The sequence below is a fragment of the Hemicordylus capensis genome, chromosome 1, assembly GCF_027244095.1.
Source record: "Hemicordylus capensis ecotype Gifberg chromosome 1, rHemCap1.1.pri, whole genome shotgun sequence".
In the NCBI taxonomy this organism is placed as follows: domain Eukaryota; kingdom Metazoa; phylum Chordata; class Lepidosauria; order Squamata; family Cordylidae; genus Hemicordylus; species Hemicordylus capensis.
Genome location: NC_069657.1, coordinates 31,879 through 56,235, shown reverse-complemented (window position 1 = coordinate 56,235; position 24,357 = coordinate 31,879). Strand labels below are relative to the sequence as shown.

The window sequence follows — 24,357 nt, the reverse complement described above, 5'->3', positions numbered from 1 at the left end:
GCTAGTCCCCTGGGGAAATGGTTTTCCAAAGACAGGACAGCCCAAAATGGAGTCTGCCCCAAGAATTTATACAAAATGGATCCCAGTTTCACACATTCAACGACTCAAAGGCTTAGAAGGCGGTCTGCTGATACATCACAATACAAGCATCTACATTCCTTAGAAGGTTCAACTCTGGCATTGTTTCCCAAAGACTAGATGTGTCCCAAAGACTAGATGATTCCGGATTCCCAGAGAGTTAGTTTAATCTACAATCGTTCCTGCTTCTGCTCACAGAATATCAAAGGAAGGCCTGACACTTTTACAGTGGTTTCAGATCTCAAGGCAGTAGAAGAGTGTGGAAAGAGTGTGAGAACCCTGACCAGAGTACCGACCATCTGGCCTCTACGTGCTGACAAACAAGTCAGGTCATGGCAGGCAGGCAGGCCTTGGGGTTCATATTAAAGAACCTAAAATGCCCTTAGTGGTGTTGCCACCTATAGCAAGGTATCTTCTACATCTAATTTACAGATAACAAGTGTGTGTGTGTGTGTGTGTGTGTGTGTGTGTGTGTGTGTGTGTGGAGTTCTGTGAGCAGGGTGCCACCCAGAGAGGCTCTGCACCTTGCTTGTGGAAGCCTTGCTTCAGCCAAGGAAGACGGTCGCAGAGCCTTCCCTGGGCATTATAATATTAGCCGCTTTATTTTCAACCCCCTTCCTAATGATCCCTAGCATGGAATTGGCCTTTTTCACAGCTGCTGCACATCGAGTCGACACTTTCAATGAGCTGCCCGCCACACCATGCTGCTTCTCCCCCAGCAGGGCTTGTTCTATGTCCATAAGAATTTTATCATTGAGAATGCTTTCCATCAATTTGTCTGGAGCATAGGTTAAGCTAACCGGTCTGTAATTTCCCAGATTGCCCCTGGATCCCTTTTTGAAAATCAGTGTTACATTTGCTACTTTTCAGTCCTTGGTACAGAACCTGATTGTAGGGATAAGTTATATATATTTTTGCAAGGAGGTTGGCAATTTCACATTTGAGTTCTTTAAGGGCTCTTGGATGGATGCCATCTGGCCCTGGTGATATGCTAGTTTTTAATTTTTTCAGACAGTTTAGAACATCATATCTTGCTACTTCTATATGACTCAGTTCTTTAGCCTCCATCCATGAAAGTCTTGTTCAGGAACAGGTATGTTCAGTATCCTCTGCCATGAAGACAGATGCAAAGAACTCATTTAGCTTCTCTGCAGCCTCCATACGTTCCTTAATAATCCCTTTCGCTCCTTCCTTGTCTAAGAGTCCAACCACCTCCCTAGCAGGTTTCCTGCTTCTGATGTTTTTAAATAAGTTTTTGTTATTCCCTTTTGCAGAAGCCTGCTTTGTCTCAAGACAAATGGTTTCTGGTTTCCTCTCATGAGAGTGCAGACCACGGTCAGAAAAGCTAGAGGGCTTTTACTGGCCAGCCGGGAATGATTTCCAGGCAGATTTCCCCTGCCAGCAGCCTCTGAGCATCACTACTAAAAATCCCAGTGGACACCAGCCATCGCTGCCCATCACTTCCTTGAACTCTAGACTCCCCTTGGATTGAACATGGTCCTCCAATCCACTCATGGTGCTCACCCGGCAAGCCAGGGAGGGCCCCTCTCCTGGGCATCTGGCCCCAGAAGCCACCACTCTCACCTCATCTACATAACCCCACCCCTATAATGAAGCTGGGGCTGGGAAATCAAGCTTTGGCCTAGTCACGTAACTAGGGAGCCATTTCTCCCCGACCTTTCCTGTTTGTGCACCCAGGTTTTTCCGGGTTTCTCTTCCAAGTTTCTCCTGCTCCTTTCTCCAGAATCCAGCAGGACCGATCTGGATCTTGTTCCCGAATCTCTTCTGGTATCTGACTGTCTGACTCACCGCTTCTTCCCCAGCCTCTCCGATGGGGTTGCGTTGCTCTGTTTCATGTTTTTGGCTTATGTGTTGTCTTCCTCAATCCTATGATGTATGTTGTTCAGGCATCAGATCTTCCTAGTATGTGGAACCCAAAACTGTTCAGCTTCTCCTTCAACCCTAACCCCTGGCCCTCTGTGCAGATGGGCTTAGCCTGGCTTTGCTTCCTGAATCTGCTTGGGGAAGCTTCATTGATTGGTCTGGTCCCTTGTGTGGTCTTCCAACCTGACCTCCGACCCCAACTCAGTTGGATGCCAGATTTGTTTGGACCCTGCCCCCTATGTCTTCCACTCTCCCTATGAATCTCTGCACCATTTCTCTCATTTTCTCTACCTGACTTGGCTTGGATAGTGCCGATCTTGTCCTCCCCTTGTGATCTCCCTCCCTCTTCCCTTCTCCCATCCCTTAGAGAGTACACTGAGTATTAGCGCACACACACACACAGAGCCCACCTATTCTTTTAGACAGTAATTTAATAGCCAGCTAACTGAGAAGGGAAGGTTAGAAGAGCGCCCAGACACAGGCTTCATCTTGCGGAAATGCTCCTCATGTTCATACCATTTAAAGTCTCACTCTGTATTCAATAAGAGATGGTTTTATTTGGATTTTAAACGGTAAGCGCCAATTTTTAATGGCAGGATTGCTTGATTTATAATCATGCCATGGGTCCCAAGAGGGGTACACAGCACCCCCTCTTAACCAGAGCACTTCAGGCTCCCATGCTTTGGAAAGTGGGCCTTGTGCAGTTGGCAGCGTCTGGCCCTGTAGAAAGGGAGGGAAGCCGGCTGCCTGCTGGGGGGGGGGGGAGGTGGCTGGTGACCTGGGCTTGTTAGTCCTGAAGGCCAAGCCAAAGGCCCATGAGCTGGGTGGCAGGGTTGAGCTGGCAGCCCGAAGGCGGCAAGGTGGACGTTGGCCTTCGAGGGACTCACCAGAGAAGGCTGCGCCCTTCCTTCCTTGCCAATGACCCCACAATTACCGCTTCGGGATCATTTTAATGAAAAGTGGAATAGCAATTGAACCATAAACAAGCCAGCAAGCACTGGCTCCCTTTTCAGCAGGGCTGATGCCTCCCTTGGGCGAGGCCGTGCCCAGAAGCCTGCCCTTGGCTGTCCAGGGGGCCAAGGTGGGGCAGAGCAAGCTGGTGAGTCAACCTGACCTTTGACCTTTCCACTCAGGTGGTCGCCATAGTGATGGACACTTTCACGGATGTGGACCTGCTGAGCGAGGTGCTGGATGCAGCTGCCCGGAGAGTCCCTGTCTACATCCTGCTGGACGCGATGAACGCCCAACTCTTCTTGGACATGGCTGCCAAGTGCAGAGTGAACCTCAACTATGTGGAGGTGAGTAGGGGCAGCCGTGGGGTGGAGAAGGGGGTGGGGGAGCAGGGGACGCGAGGGAGGAGGAGAGTGCCTGGTTTGGGCCTGGTCCAGGCTGACCCTGCAGAGCCCACACTGATGTGAGCCCACTTGGCCGGCTTCTTCCCTGGATCTCCACGCGGCACCTCCACGCCCCCCACCCCAGGCACAGCCTGTTCTGTGGTGCAAGGAATCCCTCCCAAGGCCTCACTCCGCTGGGCTCTTCTGCCACCAACCAGGGCGCCCCCCCCCCCGGATCTCCGGAGCCCGCAGAACGAAGCAACCTCAGAGACAGGACAGCCCAGAACTGCCCCGTTCACCTCCTCCGTATTCTGTGCAGTGGCCACACAACCCTTCCAGCCCAGTCCTTGGTTTGCTGAGCAGCTACTGTCTCCAGTGGGGGCATGTGGCTTAGGAAGGCTGTATAGGACGGCAGCTGGTATCCCAAAGGGCACTGGAGATGAGGCTAAAGAGGGCAGTACGAGGCCGTTTCGCCATGACAGGCAACCGCAGCACCAGCTTGTAGCAGACGCTCGATTCCCAGGCTGCAGAGTCTGGTGTGCCAGCCTGTGAAGGGGCGGGGGTCTCTTCCTCCCTCCCCCCCCACCCGATCTTGTCCAAGCTGCTGGTAAGGACCTCCTCGCCCCTCCCTCATCAGGCTGCCTCCCCGCCTGGCTCAAGTGGCACACACCGACACCCCACGTCTGCCCTCTGGGCCCCTTTGCAAGCGGGTGGCTGAGCTGAAGATCTCGGCCCTGCGTTCCCCGCAGGAGCATTTCCTGGACAAAACAAGAAATGGCTCAGGGTTGCCGCTCGCCCCCTTGGAGCCCCAGTGAACTCCTGGACGCTCTGGGGCAACAGAGGGCTGGGCGGCGGGAGAGCCAGGAGCGGAGCCAGCACAGGCGTGGCTGGGCCTGGGTGGCAGGAGCGTGGGAGGCCCTGGCTGTGCTTGACCTCTCCGTTGCCTCCTTGCAGTTCCTGCGGGTGCGGACAGTGTCCGGCCCCACCTACTACTGCCGCACAGGCATGTCCTTCAAGGGGCACGTGAAGGAGACGTTCCTGCTGGTGGACTGCATGGTGGTGCTGAGTGGCAGCTACAGGTGAGGGGCGGCAGCAAGGGGGCTGCGGTGGGGCTGGCCTCTCACTGCTCCCATGGTGGGGGGCGGGATCATGTTTCACTTCTGTCTTCCTCATGGAGCTTGGGGTGGTGTCCGTGGGAAGCGGAGGGGTTTCTCGTGGTCTCCCACCCAGACACTGAGCAGTGCTTTAGCTACAGCAAGGGGCCTGCAGCATTGAGTGCCCTCGGATCAGGCCCCGGGACCCATAGCCTAAGGCGACGGCTGTGTGGCCAGCAGGGGGGATGGGGAGGAAGCAGGAGCCCGTGCCCAGGCGAGAGGGCCTTCAGGTGGGACTGACCGCCACAGTGCTTCAGACCGGCATCTCTTATGCACGCAGATATATCTCGTCTGAGTGACCAGAGTGGGGGCAGGGGGGCCCGCCAAAAGCCAAGCCTCCACTGCAAGACCAGAAGGGGGACAAGAACAGGAGGAGGGGAGGACCAGCCGTGGCGGAGACCTTTCCTCTTCTCCACTGGGGGGAGACCCAGCCATGGAGGGGCTGCGGGCCGTAGCCTTCCCTCAGCTGGGTCCCCGTCCTCCATGCCTGGCAAGCACCTGGGCTCTGGGGAGCCCCAGAAGCATCTGGTGAGCAGCCACGGCCAGGATTTCTAAGCAAGGCTTTGGCCCAGCAGGCGGCACAAGCCAGGGCACCACGTCGGAGATGGGGGGAGTGAGGCTGGCCCACCGTGGGGAGCTGGAGGTCAGGCTAACGGGACAGGGAGCCACCAAGAGAGGAAATGGCGCTGGCGGGCACATGTGCCTACCAGCCTTAGGAAACAGCGTGGAGGTTGGAGGGCTCCCAAGGGCAAGGAGTGGGGTCAGTCCAGAAGACATGTCTGGCCAGGGGCTTTCTGGGGGAGAAAGGCAGGGGAGACGGTGCTCCCTCTCTCGCAGGCAGGGCTCTGGGTTCCGTTGACAGAGGCAGGAAGTGCACTTGGGCTGCCTTTGGGTGATGGTGGGTGGGTTGGTCTGCTCAGGCTCCCGTGGTCCCAGGCGCTTTGTCTGCCTGGCCGGCAACTCTCAGCCCCTCTGCAGTGGCACCTGGTGTGGCTCCGGCCCTTGGCTGGCTGGCAGCCTCCAGGCACGAGCCCAGGCGACTGGCTGTTCTCTGGTCCAAAGGGGTGTTTGAATCCCAAATGCAGGCCGCTTGGATAACCCTCTGCGGGTCTCCTCTGGGTGGGGGTTCCACTCCCAATCCTGGCCAGGGCTCTCCCTGGACGGGGGGGTTCCAGCAACCTCTCTCCGCCCCTCAAGGTGCTGGCTGTGCCTGAGCTCTCTGGCTGAGACCAGCCGGTGCTCCCTCACAGGGACCTCTTGGCCCATGCGAAGTCAGAGATGCTGGTCGGAACTGGGAGGCTGAGGTGTGGTGTGGGGTTGTCCGAGAGGCCCCTAACAGAGCCTTCTCTCTCTCCTGCTTCTTTGCAGCTTCATGTGGTCCTTTGAGAAGATCCACCGGAGCATCGCCCATATCTTCCAGGGGGAGCTGGTGGCCAGCTTTGATGAGGAGTTCCGCATCCTTTTTGCACAGTCGGACCCCTTGGTCCCTCCTGCCAATGTCTTGATGAAGGCAGAGGCCTCCCTGGGGCCCTTCGGCATGGGGCCCTTTGGCAACCACTTGTCCTTCTTCCCCCCCAAACCACCCCACATGCTGTTTCCTCGTGAGGACCACCTTTTCTCACCATTTGTGGACAGAGTGGATCCGGACAGGCACTTCCTATCTTCTTTCCGAAGAGACGACTTGATGCGCCACACCTTGGAGGGTCCGGCCATGCGGATGTATTCCAAGAAGGTGGAAATGGAGAACTCCCAGATGGACCCTGTCCGGGGCTTTCTCCGCTCCAAGCAGCTGGAGATGGATTCCTTTAAAAGGCACAGCTTTGCAGAAGGAACCTTTGAGAACTTTGCTTCTTCAAAGCAGTTTTCCAGGCAGATGTTCATGAACAATTTGGATGAATTTAAAATCCAGTCCAGCCATTTTCAGAAGGACCAATTTTATCAATATCAGTTTGAACACCCACATGGTGCTAACAGGCCTCAGGGGCTCTTTGAAAGAATCCGAGGTGGGAGGCTGGGAATCAACGAGCCAGAGGACTGTGTGGATGGCTTCAGGTATCCAGAACTGGAGTCCCATTTTCCCCAGGAAGGCCACCCACTGCGGCTGGATTATGTGCCTTCTCATTCTTCCAAGGAGGTGAGGCATGGTTCAGACCAGGTGAATCCAGGAGGGAATGGATTTCTGGGGCTCTCGTCCCTCAGAAGGCAAAACATGGGACAGAAGTTTATGTGCCAGACATCCCCAACACAGAAGCAGAGCCTGGAGCAAAAGATGTTCCTGCAGGACCATGACCAGGAGGAAGGTCAAGGCAAGAAAGTGCAGGAGAACAGGGCAGGCTTGCGTAACTGGAGGGTTTCATCGTACCTGAGTGGGTGCCCGTCTGAGCCAGGGGAGGAAAGCCTCCCAGTGCCAATGGAGCCAGATGCCTATAATGAGGGGCTTGGTCCTCCAGAGCCTCTCACCAGGTACCCTAGTGACCTCATCCCTTCATTCAGACCCTCACCGCCACTTGTAAGTGCTAAAGAGATTGCTGGAGTTGAGAGGCCAGGTGAGGAGATGCCTTCAGGGAAGCTGGATCCCTTCAGGAGCAGGATCAATCCCTTGATCCAGAGGAGCTCCCGTCTCAGGTCTTCGCTTATTTTCAGTGCGGCCAAGTTAGACCAGCAAAACCCGTCAACTGAGAGAGTCCAGCTGATCCATAAAGAGCAGACTTCTAGTGAGACAACAAAAGAGAACGAAACAGTCAAGACCTCATCCACCTCGAAAGTAGCTGAGTTGCTAGAGAAGTACAGGACTGTGGGCAAAGACTCGGAAAGTACAATGGTCAGTCAGACAAAGGCCATGTCTGCTTTTCTCCAGGAGGAGTCCCAGAATGCAGAGAAGAAATGCACCAAGTCCGTGCAGTACAAGATTCTGGAGAGCCGAGTGCTGGACTCCAAAGACGCCTTCAGTGATTATAAGCTGTACCCAGAGCCAGATGGGCACGTGGGGGTGTCCCCCTCAGCCGGCCAGCTCACAGATGCTCTTGGCAAAGATGCCATCGTGCAGGTTAGCAGTAAGATGGACAAGCTCTCTTCTCGGTTCTACCCAACAGACAACATGCCCAGCCTTCCAGAGAAGGAGAGCCTCATATTTGTTGGAGAAACACAGAAACTTGCTCTTCCAGAAAGGAAGGAGAAACTCTTGTTCAAAGGAGATGCACAGAATCCAGCTGGGACAGAATTCAAGACATTGGCACAAGCACAGACTAGCGCCCCCTCATCCCTTGAAAGTCCTTCCAAGACCCAGGGCTCTTCCGACAGCTCTCTCAATAAGCCAGAGGAAGAAGTCTGTAAGCAGGAGCAGAGTCCACGAGAGTTTTTTAGGAAGGGATCCCTGAGGCTGAAGCAGCTGTTGAGCCCCAAAGGAGAGAAGAGGCCTGAAGAAGAAACCGCCCCTGACAGCTGGAAGTCAGACAAGCAGAGTGTGGTTGGCCTCAAGCGATTGTCTAAGGGCGAATACCAAGAACCCATCGCGGAGGAGAAGTCTCCAAAGCCGGCCTCACTCCTCAAGGGGACTCCGGCACTTCCGCCTCGGTTCCCCTCGTCTGCAGCCAACGTCCTCTACAGTAGCAACCTCCGGGACGACACGAAGGTCATTCTGGAACAAATTTCTGCCAACAGTCAGAAGAACCGAGCTGAGCTGGCCAGGCAGATCCCAGTGGGGAGCAACCCTGAGCTGTCCAAGTCCACCACCAGCTTGGACCGCAAAGGTGAAGAGAGAAGCACAGGGATCATCAGGTCAGAGAGCTTTAGCAGTCACAAGCACAACCCTCCCAGGGAGCCTTCCGAAGACCGCGACTCTCTTCTGAAAAGGATGGAGAGCATGCGGAAAGAGAAGCGGGTCTACAGCCGCTTTGAGGTCTTCTGCAAAAAGGATGAGCCAGGCATGGAGGAATGTGAGCCGGACGCCAAAGACAAGAAGATGGGCAAGTTCATGCCCAAACTCCTGGGCCAGTTCAAAGCCAAGAAGTGACTGTCCAGCTGCTGCCCACCCTTCCGCCTGCCTGGGACAGAGGTTGATGTGGAGGGCCTGCTCAACAGGCTGGGCTGGTGGCTGGGTGGCAGGGGAACTGCAGGCCACCTGAAGTGTGACTCATGACCCTGACATGCTGTGGTGGGAATAAACTGTGCAGTAGGAGGCACAGTTCCCAAATAAGTTTCCGCTTGCTTGGGAGAGCCCCAGCACCATCTTCTCAGAGCAGCTGTTGCGACAATGGATGGGGAAAACCCCTCTCTGCTCATCTGGCAGGAAGGGGCCCGGGGCTGCTGCTTCCAGGTTACACTCCAGCCTTCAGTGCCCCCCACAGCAAGGTGGCTGCACTCATTCGGCCTTGACCAGCACTGACCCCCTCCGGCCCCACTGAAACCAGATCTTTTCCTTGGGGCCTGTGCAGTTGCCTTCTCCGAAGTCCGACCCTTGCTCAGTTGCCGAGGTCAGTCTTGGCTCCACTGACTGGCAGCGGCTCTCCAAGGTCTCCAGCACTCCCCAGAGATGCTGCCAGGAACTGAGCCCAGCTTCTTCTGCATGCAGAGCGGGGGCTGCTCTCCCACTGAGCTACACCCCACCCTCCCACCCCCAGGGGATGTGTGAGGCTGAGGCAACTGGGAGGTGACCACAAGTGGCTCTGCATGGGGCGGTGGGTGGTGGCAGCACTGGGAGGACTAGGTCAGCAGAGCTGGACCTCCTCCAGTGCAGCGTCCAGCAGCCAGTCAGGGCCAACAAGGCACAGGATGGGAGGAAACGGAAAGGCGGGAGCAGTAGCTGCGCTCTGAGGAAGAGGGGCCATCGCTGTAGCATCGCGGCTGCTCCCCCACCCTTCTCTTTGTCACCCACCTGCTAGCTTGCCTCATTCTCTCTGAGATGGTCAACTGTGCCTGGATTGTACCATTCCAGGGTGGGGGTAGGCTCACATGACAATGGAATGTTCCTCCATACAAAAACATGCCCTCCGTGTGATACCCTGACCAACCCCCAGGACAGTGCCGAGGAGGGTCCCTACACTCTGCTTCCTGCTCCAGCCCCAGGGTGGGGGGCTGGTCTTGAGGTGGTGGTGATGCTGCTGAGCGCTCCAGGCATCATATAGCAAGGGACCGACAGAGGCACTCCTTTTGGAGCAGGGCACGGGGGAGTGCCAATGGCAGCACCTCGCAGGAAGCCGAGGAAGGGGCTACCTGAGCAAACCTGCTGGTGTGGGGGGGCGGGCGGGCGGTGGTACCTTTTTTGCTCAAATAGAATGCATCCATGCTCTCAAGAGGACTGCTGATTCTGCACTAGGATAAATCACAAATGCTGTGGTGGGAATAAACGTTGCAATTCTTTGTATGGTTTGAGAATTTGCACTTTATTTGACTAGCAGAAGCTGGAGTTGGGGTGCTGCAGTGTGGGGCTCTTGTGGGGTGGCAGGGATGGAAAATTGTGGGGATGAAGGGAAGGGCGGTATGGTGGACTGTGGGGGGAGGGGGAGACTGCACTGAGTGGATGTGGGCCACCACCACCACCACCGCAAACTCAGGGCACATCTCTCCAGTGGCCTGGGTTCAAGGCAGCGCCACTGACCTGGCATGAATGGGCCACTTCCCCCCTGATGACATCAGCAAGCTGTTCCATGCTGCAAGCAAGCTCTGCGCAGGCCATGACCAGCCTCTTCCTGATATCTTCAGAAAGGCCAGTGCCCCTCGCCTCGCTGAGGTGCACCTGGGCAATTTTGGAGCCTTGGACCTAAAGGCCTCTGGCACCCCGCCCCTGCAAGTTAAGCATCACCCCCCCCTACACACACACACACCCCATGACATACACAGTATTCTTAACATATGGGTTCTTGAGGGCACAAACAGCAACGGAACTCACAATAATGTAATAATATAAAACAAGCACATTTATGCAAATACGCATTAGTAGTAACATCTCAACACGCAACTTAACATATTCCCATCCCACATACTTCTTTACCAACTCTCCCCTCTGTCTCTGAAGGATCCAATATTTAAGCAATCGAATGTGCAAGCATGTAAAGATGCAAAAAACAAGGCCAAAAAAAATTGGCAGTGGTGGGGTGGGTGGAGAACTTGGGATTTTTGTTGCTTTTTAATGCAACGTAGGAGCTGGGTGAGAAAGGACCCACCATTAGGAAAGCAGGCAAGAAGTTGGCATGGCTTTTCTTTTCTTTTGCAATGTTGCGATAAATGTGATTGAACAAAAGATTGGGTTTTTAAAAAGAGAAAATTCTGAAGAAGATACTTCCCACTGACCTGCACATACGTACTTACATACGTATTTTGCATTGAGAGTCCTGACACTTAAATTAGCTGATTGCACTAGTTTTTATACCATATATATGTCCCCACCATATATTTGTCCTTCCTACAAAGGAGCTCCAAATTAAAATGTGCCCACTGATTTCATTGTAGTTCACTGATCTCCTTCAGACAGGAAAGGGGCTGTAAGCTTAAAGGGGACTGCAAATGGTTGGGGGGAGGGATGGCTGCACACTTTTCATGCCCCAGGAAAAGCAGAAGTGTCCCTGAGCTGGGCTGCTGCCTTCTATTTGTACCCCACCCCACTAGGCCCAAATAGCTTCTCTCCCCCACCCCCAGGGACGTATCTAGGGAAAATAGTGCCTAGGGCAATCACTGAAATAGAGCCACCCCACACCCCGCTGCCGTCCAAACTTCTGACATCCATCTTTCAATGGAATTGAAATGCTTGTATTGTGTTAAAGATTTATCAGGCATGAGTACATCCATTCTAAAAGAAATTCCAAAAGATTTCTGTTCATTATTATATGGCTTCTCTTTCACTGAAGGTGAAATTGAATATTCCTTTTGCAAATGAACAGTCAGTATCCCCATCCATGTTGTAGCAGATCATCTGATACAGTTGGGGGGGGGGATTCTTTTAATTTACCCAGGAGCAGGGGGTGGGGGCAGGAGGGTGGTTAAGGAAAAGGGTTGCATGTAGTGGTTAGAGGGTTGGACTAGGGCTGGGGAGACCCAAGTTCAGATCCCCATTCAAGTCATGACACTTACAGGTGACTCTGTGTCAGCCACTTATCTCTCAGCCTAACCTCTCTCATGGGGTTGTTGCAAGGATAAACATAACCATGCAGTCCTCTGAGCTTCTTGGAGTAAAAGCAGGTTATAAATGGGGAAAACCAACACATTAGGTGATTGCACCAGCACTTGATTGCCCAATCCACATCCGCGCCCCCCCCCCCCCCCAGCGAGCACTTGCCATTTATTTCAGGCATTGTTTGCTACCTGAAAGCATCTATTCCCCTTTCTTGCCGTCTGGGGGTGGGGGGCTCATGCCATATTTGCATAGCCATCCTCAGGAAACCTTTTGATTTCTTATTCTTCTCCCCTCGCCGCTGCGTTCAGCCTCTTCTGGGCCTTCAGTCACCACACCACCCCCATATCCTTTTCCCCACTGGATTCCTCAGAGCAGTTTTTTACTTATTTCTTTTGTTTGGACTTATGTGCAAGCAAGAGAATGACAAACAGCACATGGAGAAGGAAAAGTCAGGCAGCATGCGCACGCAGCAGTTGCTGCTAGTCTCTGTCCCCAGTTCAAGCCACGTGGGCTGCGCATGCGCTGATTGAGCCGGTGGCAGCTAGCCAATAGGAGCGCCCACCCTGCCCCCGCCAGGTCCACCGGCCGCCTGGGCACTGGTGCCCAGAGCCGGAGATACACCATTAGCCGTGGGCAGCAGTGCCACGGTGAGCACCAGGCCCGCCCGGCAGCACCCAAGGAATTTTTTTTAAAAAAAATTAATTTGTGGGTGGTGGGGAGCATGTAACTTGCGCCCCTTCAAGTGGCGCCCAGGGCAGGTGCCCTGACTGCCCCACCCTGGATATGCCTCTGGTTGGCCCACCATACAGTGCCTTGGGGCACTTTCTAAACTACCTCCTCCCCAGCATCACACTGTGGAAGTCCCTCCGCCAGCCATCAAGGTGGGCAATGTCGTCCCCCACCACGTTTCCTTCCAAATTTGTCTTAGGATACACTTTTAGTTTGAATTGAATTTAAACCAAGGTTTGGATAACAAAATAGTTTGGGATGCAGGAAAAGCGGTTATGAGAGGTTTCTTTATACAACAAAATGCATATTTTAAAAAACAAAGGGGATTGAAAAAAGAGACATTATTGATGGAGATTTCCAAAAAAGAAAGAGAACTACTATTGGCCAAGGATAAAAAGAAGATTACTCAAGCCATTAAAATGCTTCAGCAACAACTTTCTATGTTAAAATTAAATGAAGTTGAACGGAACTTAAAATATGCAAAACAAAAGTCATTTGAATTTGCAAACAAACCAGGCAAGTTGTTGGCTTGGAAAATTAGAACTAAAAAAAAGAATAAGTATATATCCAAGATACTAACAAAAAATGGGCTTTCGTGATGAAAGGGAAATAAAAAGAATTCTTTAGATACTATTCTGAATTATACAAAGGAAATAAAGTAGAAGATACAAAAATCGATCAATTTCTTAAGACACAAAATATTCCAAAACTTTCTAAGGAACACATAGAAACTATGAATGCACCGATATCAATAATGGAATTAACGGAAGTAATAAATCAAAGTAAGGCTAATAAGGCGCCAGGACCTGATGGCCTATCAGCTTCATACTACAAATCATTTAAGGATCAAATACTACAGCCTTTGCAATGGACGATGAATGATATTTTGCAAAGAGGGATTATGCCGGAGTCTTGGAAGTATGCCAATATTGCAGTAATTCCAAAACCAGACCAAGATTTAACGCAAGGATTACAGGCCAATCTCACTCTTAAACAATGACTATAAACTTTTTGCCACCATTTTGGCAAGGAGAATGAAGACTATACTAAGACTTTTTATTCATGAGGATCAAGCAGGCTTTTTGCCAAAACGGCAATTAAGAGATAATGTGAGAACAGTTTTGAATGTATTAGAGTACTACGAAAAACACAATGATAAACAGATAGCCATGATTTTTCTGGACGCAGAGAAAGCTTTTGACAATGTCTCCTGGCAATTCATGTGGAGATTATTTGCTACAATGGGAGTTGCTAATAATTTCATTAGTGCTATTAAGACAATTTATTCAGAACAATATGCTAAAATTATTGCAAATGGGGAATTATCAGACAATTGCAAAATACAGAAAGGAACTAGACAAGGATGTCCACTTTCCCCATTACTTTTTATATTAGTATTGGAAGTGCTCTGTAGAAATATTAGAGAAGATGTTCAATTACAAGGCCCAAAAATTGGGAAACAAGAGTATAAACTAAGAGCCTTTGCGGATGATGTAGTGTTTTTTTTAGAAAATCCATTAGAGAAGATCGGAAGACTCTTGGAAAAAATACAATTTGGCCAACTAGCTGGGTTTTATATAAATAAAACAAAGGTGTTGACAAAAAATATGGATCAGAGATCTAAGGACAGACTTTTTGAAATAAGTGAACTGAAAGTGGAGAAAAAATCAAATATTTGGGCGTCTGGTTGACAAATAATAATTCTTTGTTGTTTTCAAATAAGTATATTAAAATATGGAATACAGTAAAAATCGACTTGCAAAGATGGTCTAGAATGAACTTATCTTTAATGGGAAGAATTTCAGTTGTGAAAATGAATGTTTTACCTAAAATGCTGTTTCTTTTTCAGACTATTCCTATAATTAATACTTTAACTTGTTTTAAGCAATGGCAAAAGGACAGAACTAAATTTGTTTGGCAGGTTAAAAGACCAAGAATTAACTTTAAAAATTTAACAGATGCTAAAGAAAGAGGTGGTCTTACCCTGCCAGACTTAGGGTTGTATTTTGATGTTGTCTGTTTGACGTGGTTAAAAGAATGGATAACATTAAGAAATCCTAGAAAACTTGATTTGGAAGGATTTGATAGAAGGTTCTGATGGCATTCATATTTGTGGTATGACAAAAGTAAAATACATAAAGATTTTTTGAATCACTATTTAAGAAGGAGTCTAATGAGAGTGTGGGTAAAATATAAAAAATGGCTGGAACCTAAAACTCCGTTATGGTTATCCCCGATTGAAGCTTTAGTATGTAAAGAGATAAATATGCAATCGCAATGGGGTACCTATAGGGATTTGTTGTGTTTTCAAGAAAAGGGCTGTAAGTTAAAAAATCTAATTGAAGTACAAAATCTGGTTAGTAATTGGTTTCAGTACCATCAGTTAAATGAAGTTTTTTAGAAGGATTTCAAACTTGGATTTGAAGATCAAATGTCAAGATTTGAGAAGGAGCTATGTGAAAATGATGAAAAACTAGTGTCTAAGATGTATAGGCTGTTCCTTTTGGAAGAGACAAGAGATGAAGTGGTTAAAACGACTATGATAAAATGGGCTCAAGATGTAGGTCATAATATAGATATGGCAGCTTGGGAAAAATTATGGAAAACTGATTTAAAGTTCAGTGCATGTTACACTTTAAAAGAAAATTATTATAAGATGATGTACAGGTGGTATTTGATGCCTAAAAAATTGGCGATAATGTATAAAAATGTTCCAAACAAATGTTGGAAATGTGGACATTGTGAAGGAACTTTTTTATATATGTGGTGGTCTTGTAGGAAGGCAAAGGCCTTTTGGGACATGATATATAATGAGTTAAAATAATTTTTTAAAGACATTTCCTAAGAGCCAAGAATCCTTCCTGTTGGGAATAACGCAAGGAGAGTTTTCCACAAGCAATTTAACATTCTTCATGTATGCAACCATGGTGGCCAGAATAGTATATGCACAGAAATGGAAGGACAATGAACTGCCCACAAAAGAAGATTGGCTGATAAAAATTTTGGAATATGCAGAGATGGCAAAACTTACAGTACTGCTAAGAGATCAAAATTTGGAAGGTTTTAAAGAAGATTGGAAATCATTCTTACTGTACCTAAAGAACTATTTTCCTAATATTGATTTTTCAACAGGGTTTGAAATTTAGTAATATTAGCAGGTTGAGTAGACTAAAATCGCGTTTGGTAAGATATAGGTTATATGTTTTGAATTATTATAGCAAGGGTTAATTGTATAGTTAGTGATTCGTGCGGATTGGTGAGCTGGAAGTCAATTTTTGTTTAATTGAATGTAATGAGATGTTTAAGATACTGTTAAAATCAATAAAAATTTAATGCCAAAAAAAAAAAGAAAAGGATACACTTTTAGTGCCATTTTCTGTGTGCCAAGAACTCCCCACATGGGATCTGGCCTGAAGCAGCGTACACAACATATATACACACACACACACAGTGGAGCAGCAGCATGCTCCCTGCCTCGACCCACGCCCCACCTGCACCACCACCCCACCCACCGAGGAGGGTCAGGCTGCTGCTGCTGCGCATGCCACTCCGAAGCTGGGCCCTTCCACTTCCACACAGGGCGGAAGGGGGTTGGGTGGCAGCAGTGGGCAGGCAGCGGCGGCCACCACCACCCCTGACTGCAGCCACCCAGCAGCAAGAGGCCTAAGACAGCGCCCAGGGGGTGGGAGGCCAAGGGCAGCGGTGTCTGGGACCATTTTGAGATCCCTGAAAATGCCCCGAACCATGCCCACTGTGTCCACTGCAAGGGAGCAGGTCAGCCATGGCAAGACTCCAAAGTACCTGGGCATGACGCCCATGTGGAAACACATGGACCATCACCACCCAGCCCTCCTTGACCGCTCTGGCAGTGCTAGTGTGGCTGGTGCACCTGCCACTAGGGTGGACAAGGGCAGTGTGCCTGCGCCAGCCAAAAAGCAGGCTACACTGCCACTTTTTCACACAACGCGTGATCCTCTTGTGGAACTCTATGCCACAGGACATGGTGACAGCCAACAACCTGGATGGCTTTAAGAGGGGTTTGGATAACTTCATGGGGGAGAGGTCCATCAATGGCTACTAGTCAGAGGGCTGTGGGCCACCTCTGGTTTCAAAGGCAGGATGGCTCTGAGAACCAGTTGCAGGGGAGTTATGGCAGGAGAGAAGGCATGCCCTCTACTCCTGCCTGTGGCTTCCAGCAGCATCTGGTGGGCCACTGTGCGAAACAGGATGCTGGACTAGATGGGCCTTGGGCCTGAGCCAGGAGGGCTGTTCTTATGTTCTTATGTTTTTAGGCAGATTTTCTTAGGCAGATTTTCTTTATTTTAAATTGCAACACTACTATAAGTTTACATTACGATTCTAAAACATATACATATATACAGAAGAAGTATACACTTGACCACCAGTACCAGCAAAAAATTGCATGTATGAGGCACAACAACAGAGTATTCATGAGGATGGAGATGTTCTCATGTAATCGGAGGAGTCACGTCAATGGTCCATTTCCATCTCTGCTTCCACTTCCCTTTTGGTAGAATACATTTCTCTTTTTGAGTAAACCCATACAGCAGTTTCCATGCAAATGTTGCTGTCTTATCAGCATGAATCTCCCGGTCCTGTCTCGTCTCACGGTTTCTATGTACAAATATCGCATATATAACGTAAAGGTTTACTATCCATAAAACACAGTTTGGAACTTTCCACCTGGAATGAACAAATTTTCCTGAGGCGTCGCACTTCCCTGTCAGTTTCCTGCGGGTGCCTGGCAGGGGAAGAGGCCCCGTCACTCCCGAGGCTAAAGCCTCCCAAGGCTGACCGTTCAACTCAGGCCAATTCACAATTTGCCCCATTGTCTTCCACACTTCCTTTGCTGTTATGCAGTCTATTAAAAAATGTGAGTGGGTTTCGAGATATTCAACATTTAAGGCATAGGCTTCCTGCTGACAAATAATCCTCGGACAGAGCCGTTGATCTGACGGCAGCCAATGCCTGTTGGCGTTTAGGGGCAGCACCTGATGGTAGACCCTCCATCTGGTCTCCCACAACTGAAAAGGGATCCCCCTCTCTTTGAATACAGCGATCGGTTCCTCATGGAGACGCAGATACTGGGAGCCCCCAGTTTTTTGCAGTCTGCGTTTCTCAGCCTGCTTGTATGGCCCTTCCTCTAGGATTCCTCATATATCGCTTTGCTGGACTCTCTGACGGATTGGGGCTCCTTGAATATAGCCGACACAACCTTCCACTTTCTCATCTGTGTGGGGAGATCTTCCAGATAGTCCGGGAGAGCTGCTCCGATGGTTGAGGTCACGTTTCCAGCAAAGTTACCTCTTCCCCACCACGTGTTTCCCCAAACAGATGTATGCCAGTCGGAGGCAAAGAGAGAAGTCCGCGATCTCTGCAGAACTCCTCCTTTATCATAAACTATTAATCAGGCCCAAGTGCCAAAATTATAGGAGACGAATCTCGCCAGGAACAAGGGCTGCAGGGCCAGCAGTGCCAAACCTCCCATCGCCACTGGTCGGTAAGCCTCCGCCCTGGGTAGCGGGAAATACTTAGCCTTCCATAATAATCCAAATACTTGTCCTGTTACCCTCCCCACGAGATCTGCAGGAGGAGGATACACAACTGCGAGACTGGACACCATGGGGATCAGGTACGTTCTCACATACACTGCCCGTTGATAAATGTTCAGATTCCAGCATTTCCAGAGGGCGACCTTTTCTTTCACTTTTCTTTCACTTCCCACGCCGTCCAATTCTTAGCCCAGACATGTCTTTTAAGGCCAAACTCTATTCCCAGGATAGAGATCGTGTCCTCCCATTCTCTCGTTGCAGTCTTCTTCCCATGTCGCGGTGCCCCTTTCGTCGAGACAGACAGACGCAGGAGACACCATTCGTGATCCACCCTAACGAAGACGCTCTTGCTTGTGTTCAGTTTGGATCCAGAGACTCTCCCATATTCGGTAAAGAGTTCCACCACTACAGTGACTTCTTCTTTACTCGACAGCAAGAGCGTGACATCATCAGCGTGCGCCACGAACTTCGCTGTCTGATCGACTTGTCCTCGTTCTGCCTCACCCTGCAGCATCACGGAATCGGCGGATGCATCGGGTAGCACCGCGTTCGAGGCGGCACCCAATGCGTACCTTTCTGGTGTAGATAGTGACACGGTGAGACCCAACAGTCTGGGTTCTCCCTGGATCCGGACCAGGACGGGATCTAGGCTGAAGACGTAGAGCAGAGGACTTAGGGGACAGCCCTGCCGCACCCCCGACCGAAGGGCAATCGGGAGGCCTCTCCATCCATTTACTTGTGGCGTCGCTGTCGCTTTGGCGTATAACATCTGTATCCAACACACAAACCAGGAAGGGATGCCTTTCGCTCTCAAGACATGCCATAAGAAATCATGATGGACTCTATAGAAGGCCTTAACTTGATCGATGAGCAGTAGGTGACCTTTCCAACTTTTTCTCTGCAGAGATCAAAAACATTCCCTTAGCAGACAGAGGGAGTCCATCATTTTGCGCCTGGGCACTGCGCTCGTCTGAAAGCCGTGGATCAATTTAGGTGCTGTGAGTGCCAATCTGTTATTAAGAACTTTTGCTAAGATCCTATAGTCCACATTGGTTAATGTGACGGGCCTCCAGTTTTCAGGCAGAGTGGTATCACCTTTCTTCAGGAAAAATAACAGAAACCCATCCCCGAAGGATTGGCCCAGGCAACCAGGCTCCATACAGAAGTTGAATAACTTCACCAAAGCTGGAATCAATAGTTCTGTGAAGCCTTTGTAAAAGCTCCACGGCAGCCCATCCGGGCCCGGGGCTGACGTTCCCTTGCCTTTGGAAATGATTTTTTGCAACTCCTCCAGAGTTACTGGTTGTAACAATGCCGCTCGCTCTTCTCCCATCAAAGAGTGGGTTGTTCTCGTACCCCCCACATTGCAAACTCTTTCCAGGTAAGCCTCGATATCATTTTCCGAAATGTCCTTTCTTGCATATAATTTTTCATAAAAGTCAGCCATGATCTGCAACATGTCGTTGGGATCCACTTTCAAGCTATCTCCTTCCTTCATTCTCAATCCTTGGAAAAACAGGTGAGATCTAGGTATCCTGTTTTTAGCCCAATCCTCTTTTTCATTTATAGGGTCAGGGTCAGGGTCAGGGTTAGGCAAGGCTTTTTCTAGGCAAGGTTTTCTTTATTTATATAACATACTACTAAAATTTTACATTACGATACATTTACAAGATTATATATCAGACAATCATCAATACATACTAAGGTACATTTGTAAACTCTTGAAAGCTACATAACAGTAATTATAAAGGAATCCCAAGACATCTTTACTGACCCAGGCAATACAAGGATATACAAGCAAAATCATACTATCATGTAATTGGGGGGGGGGGACATCGATTGTCCATTTCCAGCATTTTTCCCACTCTGCCCTTGATAATGTACTCTTTTCTTTTTGAATGAACCCATATAACCTCTTCCAGGCCAGTTGCACCGTCCTATCCCCTCCGACCTCATAATCCCTCTTGATTTCCCCGTTACGGTGTAAAAACATGGCATGCATAATATACAAATTGATCAACCAAAAAACATAAATTGGAACCTTCCATTTTACCTCTAAAACTTCACCCATCCTATCCCGTTTCCGAAATGGTTTCTTCCAGGGACCAGGCGGAAGAGGATCCCCAATTATACCCGAGGCCAAAGACTCCCAAGTCTGCACACATAATTCAGGCCATCGGAAGAGTACCCCCACTTATCGCCATACTACCCTCGCCGTTACACACTCCTTTAGAAAATGAGCATGAGTTTCTAAAAAGGGTACTTCCGAAGCACTGGCTTCCTGCTGACAAGCTATCCTAGAACAGAGTTTCTGATCAGGCGGAAGCCACGACTTTTTTGCGTTAAGAGGTAGAACCTGATGATATATCTTCCACCTAAATTCCCAAAGATAGAAAGGAACTTTCTTTTCCTTAAAAAATGCAATGGGTTTGCCCATTTAGATGAAAATATTGTGAACCCCCAGTTCTAGACATCCTCCACTTCTGTGCCCGCAAGAGGGGTCCCTCCATTAGTGCTGTATCATATACTCTCTTATTCATCTGGCGGATGGACCGAGACGTCCTCAAGACAGTAGGCATTTTCTTCGCTCGTTTCATCCAGCCAAGGAGATCCTCAAAAAATTCTGGAATGGACTCTTTGACCTTTACGGTCACATTCCCAACAAATGCGCCGTTCTCTCACCATTCCACTCCCCACCGGGACTTCCGCCAGCCGGTAGCGAATAATGACGCCCAGAGTCTCTGTAGGACGTTACCTCTGTCATAAACAGCATAGAAGATCCAAATTCCAAAATTATAAGATACAAATTTAGCCAAGAAAAAGGATTGCAACGCCGGCAAGGCCAGGCCTCCCTGTTCCACAGCCTGGTAAGCCACCACCCTAGATAGTGGGAAAGTACTCATCCTCCACACAAATGCGAAGACTTGTCCCTCCACCCTCCTCAGCAGATCAGCCAGAGGGGGGTAGACCGTCACCAAATTATGGGCAATAGGCACCAGGTAAGTTCTGATGTAAACCGCCCTCTGATACATCGACAGTTTCCAGTTCTTCCACAGAACAATCTTAGCGTTGACCTTCTTTTCCCAGGCGACCCAGTCTTCTTTCCAAATTTGACTTTTAACTCCAAATGCAAGTCCCAAAACGTGCACTGCATCTTCCCATTCTCGCGAGGATCCCCCGTCCTCAGGGCCATCTTTCATGCAATCCAACACCGGTAAATGTCGCAATTGGCCCCTCCCACGGTCCACCTCAATGAAAAAACTCTTATCCACATTCAGCTTGGAACCCGAGATCGCTCCATACTCCACAAAGAGGTCCAGCGCCACCCGGACCTCGCTCTCCTCCATTAGCAGCAAAGTCACATCATCAGCGTGTGCTATAAACTTCACTCTGAAATTGTCGGGGGTCTCTCCTCTGAATTCAGGCAATGACTCCGAGTCCATCACCATAAATGCCTGCTCCTTTCCCACATTGAATCCCGGAAAAATCTCTCCCGGTGAGGGTAGGGGGATCAAAAAGCCCGGCAAGCGGGGTTCACACTGGATTCTCCTCAGGACTGGATCCAAAGCAAAGATGTATAGTAAAGGACTCAGGGGGCAGCCCTGGCGAACCCCAGAATGTAAGATGATCTGGTCACCTCTCCAACCATTAACTTGCGGAACCACTCCTGCATCAAAGTATAGCATTCGTGCCCAGTTCACAAATCGCAGGGGAATGCCTTTACTTTCAAGCAGTGTCCATAAATAGTTATTGTCACGCCCTCGATCTCCGACAGCAAGGAGGAAGGGGAAGCTGTCAGCTTTCCAGGCGATGCAGGAGTGTCTGAGGGGCAGAGCCCGGCTGTCAGTGTTCATGAAACAGCTGTGGATAATGACTCTGAGCAGGCACAACAACCTGAGGCAGCAGAAATCGTGAAAGACCAATCAGAAGAAGAGCTATGCAACCAACCCCCGCTGACCCCCCAACAGCGGTGTGTCACGAGATGCAGGGATCAATTGGAGACTATTAGGAAAAGCAAACGCCTCTTGCAGAGGGCTGATAAGCCTTAAATCCCTGCCAGCTGGGAGCTCTGGTGGCTTGCACTATAAATCACGTCAATCGGCTACTCCCTGCTGAAAAACAACATTTGTCAAACTATATGTCGACAGCGTGCAGCCAAGTCCGGTCAAGACCTTGACAGGTATGATTGATCTTGTCAAAAGCTTTTATCTGATCCAGGAGTAAAAAATGACCCTTCCAAAGATCCCGCCTAAAAGATTGGAAAAACTTCTCTCATTAAACAAAGAGATTCCACCATTCTCCTGCCCGGCACAGCACTCGTTTGAAGACTATGGATCAACTTAGAAGCCGCCATCGCCAATCTGTTATTCAAGTTCTTAGCAAAAATCCTATAATCGATGTTTGTCAAAGTAATAGGCCTCCAGTCTTTCGGTAATGACGTATCCCCCTTTTTTGGGAAGAAAATCAAAAGCCCGTCTGCAAAGGACTTACCCAAGACACCCTCCTCCATACAGAAATTAAACAACTTAACTAAAACTGGTAACAAGAAATCCGCAAATTCTTTATAAAAGGCCCACGTCAGGCCATCCGGACCCAGGGCTGAAGTCCCCTTGCCTCCAGAGATAACTCCCTTCACTTCTTCCGGTGTCACCGGCCGGACCATGGAGTTGCACTCTTCCTTCGTCAGGGAGCGACCCACTCCGGTTTCCTCCGTCTTGCAGCCACTTTCCAGATACACACGTACATCCTCCTCCTTGATAGTCTTTTCCGTGTACAGTCTTTCATAATACTGCGACATGATATGGAGCATGTCTTGAGAATCAGCTTTCAAAGCTCCTTCCTCGGTCCTCAGACCTTGAAAACCCAGATGAGGTTTTGACATGTTCCCTTTGGCCCATTCGTCTCTATCAACTATAGCACCCCTAGTTCGGTACATTTTGCTCGTCAACCGATTCTGATGTAGTTGATTCTGAAAGCAACGAATAGTATCTCTACATCCCCAACGTCGCTCTTCATCAAAAACCTCCCCCCTATTCATCCTATCTGTAATTCTCAGTAATTGCGAAATGGCTCTCTGATACTCCTAAACATCTTTCCAATAGACCGTACTATCTCTACATCCCCAACGTCGCTCTTCATCAAAAGCCTCCCCCCTATTCATCCTATCTGTAATTCTCAGTAATTGCAAAATGGCTCTCTGATACTCCTGAACATCTTTCCGATAGACCGTACTTTCGGCTGATCTTACACATTTAGAGATCCTTCTCTTCAAAATCTCCCAGTTCCCCATAATATTTTCATTCGTGTTTAGAAAAAGTTTTGTCTGTTGGTTCATTTCTAATAACAAGAGAGACTTAAAATAATCAGAACTCAGGTGTTTTGGGTGTAAGCGCCATAACGGCTTCCCTCTTGGCAGAACATCTCCATAGGTAGACATAAACCCGACCAATGCATGATCTGACCACGGAGTCAGCCTTAGTTTACAACCATACACCCAAAAGGAAGGAGGCGCCCATAATCTATCCAATCGACTGACTACCCTTGGGTGGAAATAGGTAAATTTATTCCCAGACTCAAATTCCTGCTTATAATTGAGAGCAAAAGCCGATTTATGGGAAATTGGGAAGAATTCAAGGGAATTATACACATCCAAAGCCTTATCCACTAATCCCAAAGTTCTTGACAAGTAAAATTGTAAACTACTCTCCTCAACTGTCAAGGAGGAACACGGGGACGAGATTGGACATCCGCCTACAAAATTTCTCCAATCCTCTGGGTGTGCCCTATTATTAAAATCACCCACCACTAGGAGATGGCGTCTAGTATTGGTTATATCCTTTAATTTAGCCCACAAGTTCTTCCTCAAAGAAGTGTGAAATCCATTACATCTATCAACACTTTCTGAATTACATATTATCTAGTCGCTTTCTGATCATTCGTCCCCACATAGCGCATCCTAATGACAAAACGCTTCTTCGGGCCTTCATTTTCAGTAAGGGTATCTTGAAGTGCTGCCATAACCTCATCTTCAAGCTCAAATTGAGCTTGAGGGTCCGTGCTCCCATCACCTGATGTCCCAACCATTCTCTTCGTAGCGCTTCTCTTTCCCTTATCAGAGTCAGCTACCGAAGCAAAGGTACGAGAAAACTTAGGTTTACCCCTAGAGGTATCTGAAGATTCTTGTAGAACGGACCTCTCAGTTATTCCCGCTTTTGATGTTAAAGCCAAGCTTTCCGTCCTTGACTGTGACTCCTTAAGCCCAGATCCAGAAGAAGCAGCAGAAGACATTGAAGCATTATTCAGCTCTTTCACCGAGGGCACTTTTATCGGTTGACCCAGAAATGTCTTGGGTCTAGCTCCTTCTTTAGCATAAACCTCCGATTCTGCCAAAGGTAACGGCTCTTTTGAGCCTGCTTGAGAATTCTCTATAATTCTAGAGACCACTCCTCCAATTGAAATCGGGACATCCATCGCACTCTCTGTTATGATATTTGTTT

At 49.2% G+C, this 24,357-nt stretch overlaps 1 protein-coding gene across 6 annotated transcripts in view; it reads left to right on the top strand.

Moving 5' to 3' along the window:
- Nucleotides 1-9,817, top strand: part of LOC128341530 (protein FAM83H-like) — a 41,639-nt gene extending 31,822 nt beyond the window's left edge. For 5 of the 6 annotated variants that reach the window (XM_053288123.1, XM_053287883.1, XM_053288055.1 and 2 more), the window contains exons 3-5: nt 3,096-3,260; nt 4,251-4,375; nt 5,819-9,817. In XM_053288123.1, coding sequence (XP_053144098.1) covers nt 3,096-3,260; nt 4,251-4,375; nt 5,819-8,462 — 2,934 coding nt within the window. In that variant the 3' untranslated portion in view covers nt 8,463-9,817. Of the gene's footprint in view, nt 1-176; nt 487-3,095; nt 3,261-4,250; nt 4,376-5,818 lie in introns of those variants that run through there. The other variant, XM_053288203.1, reaches the window with a different exon arrangement.
- The last annotated feature ends 14,540 nt before the right edge of the window (nt 9,818-24,357 follow it).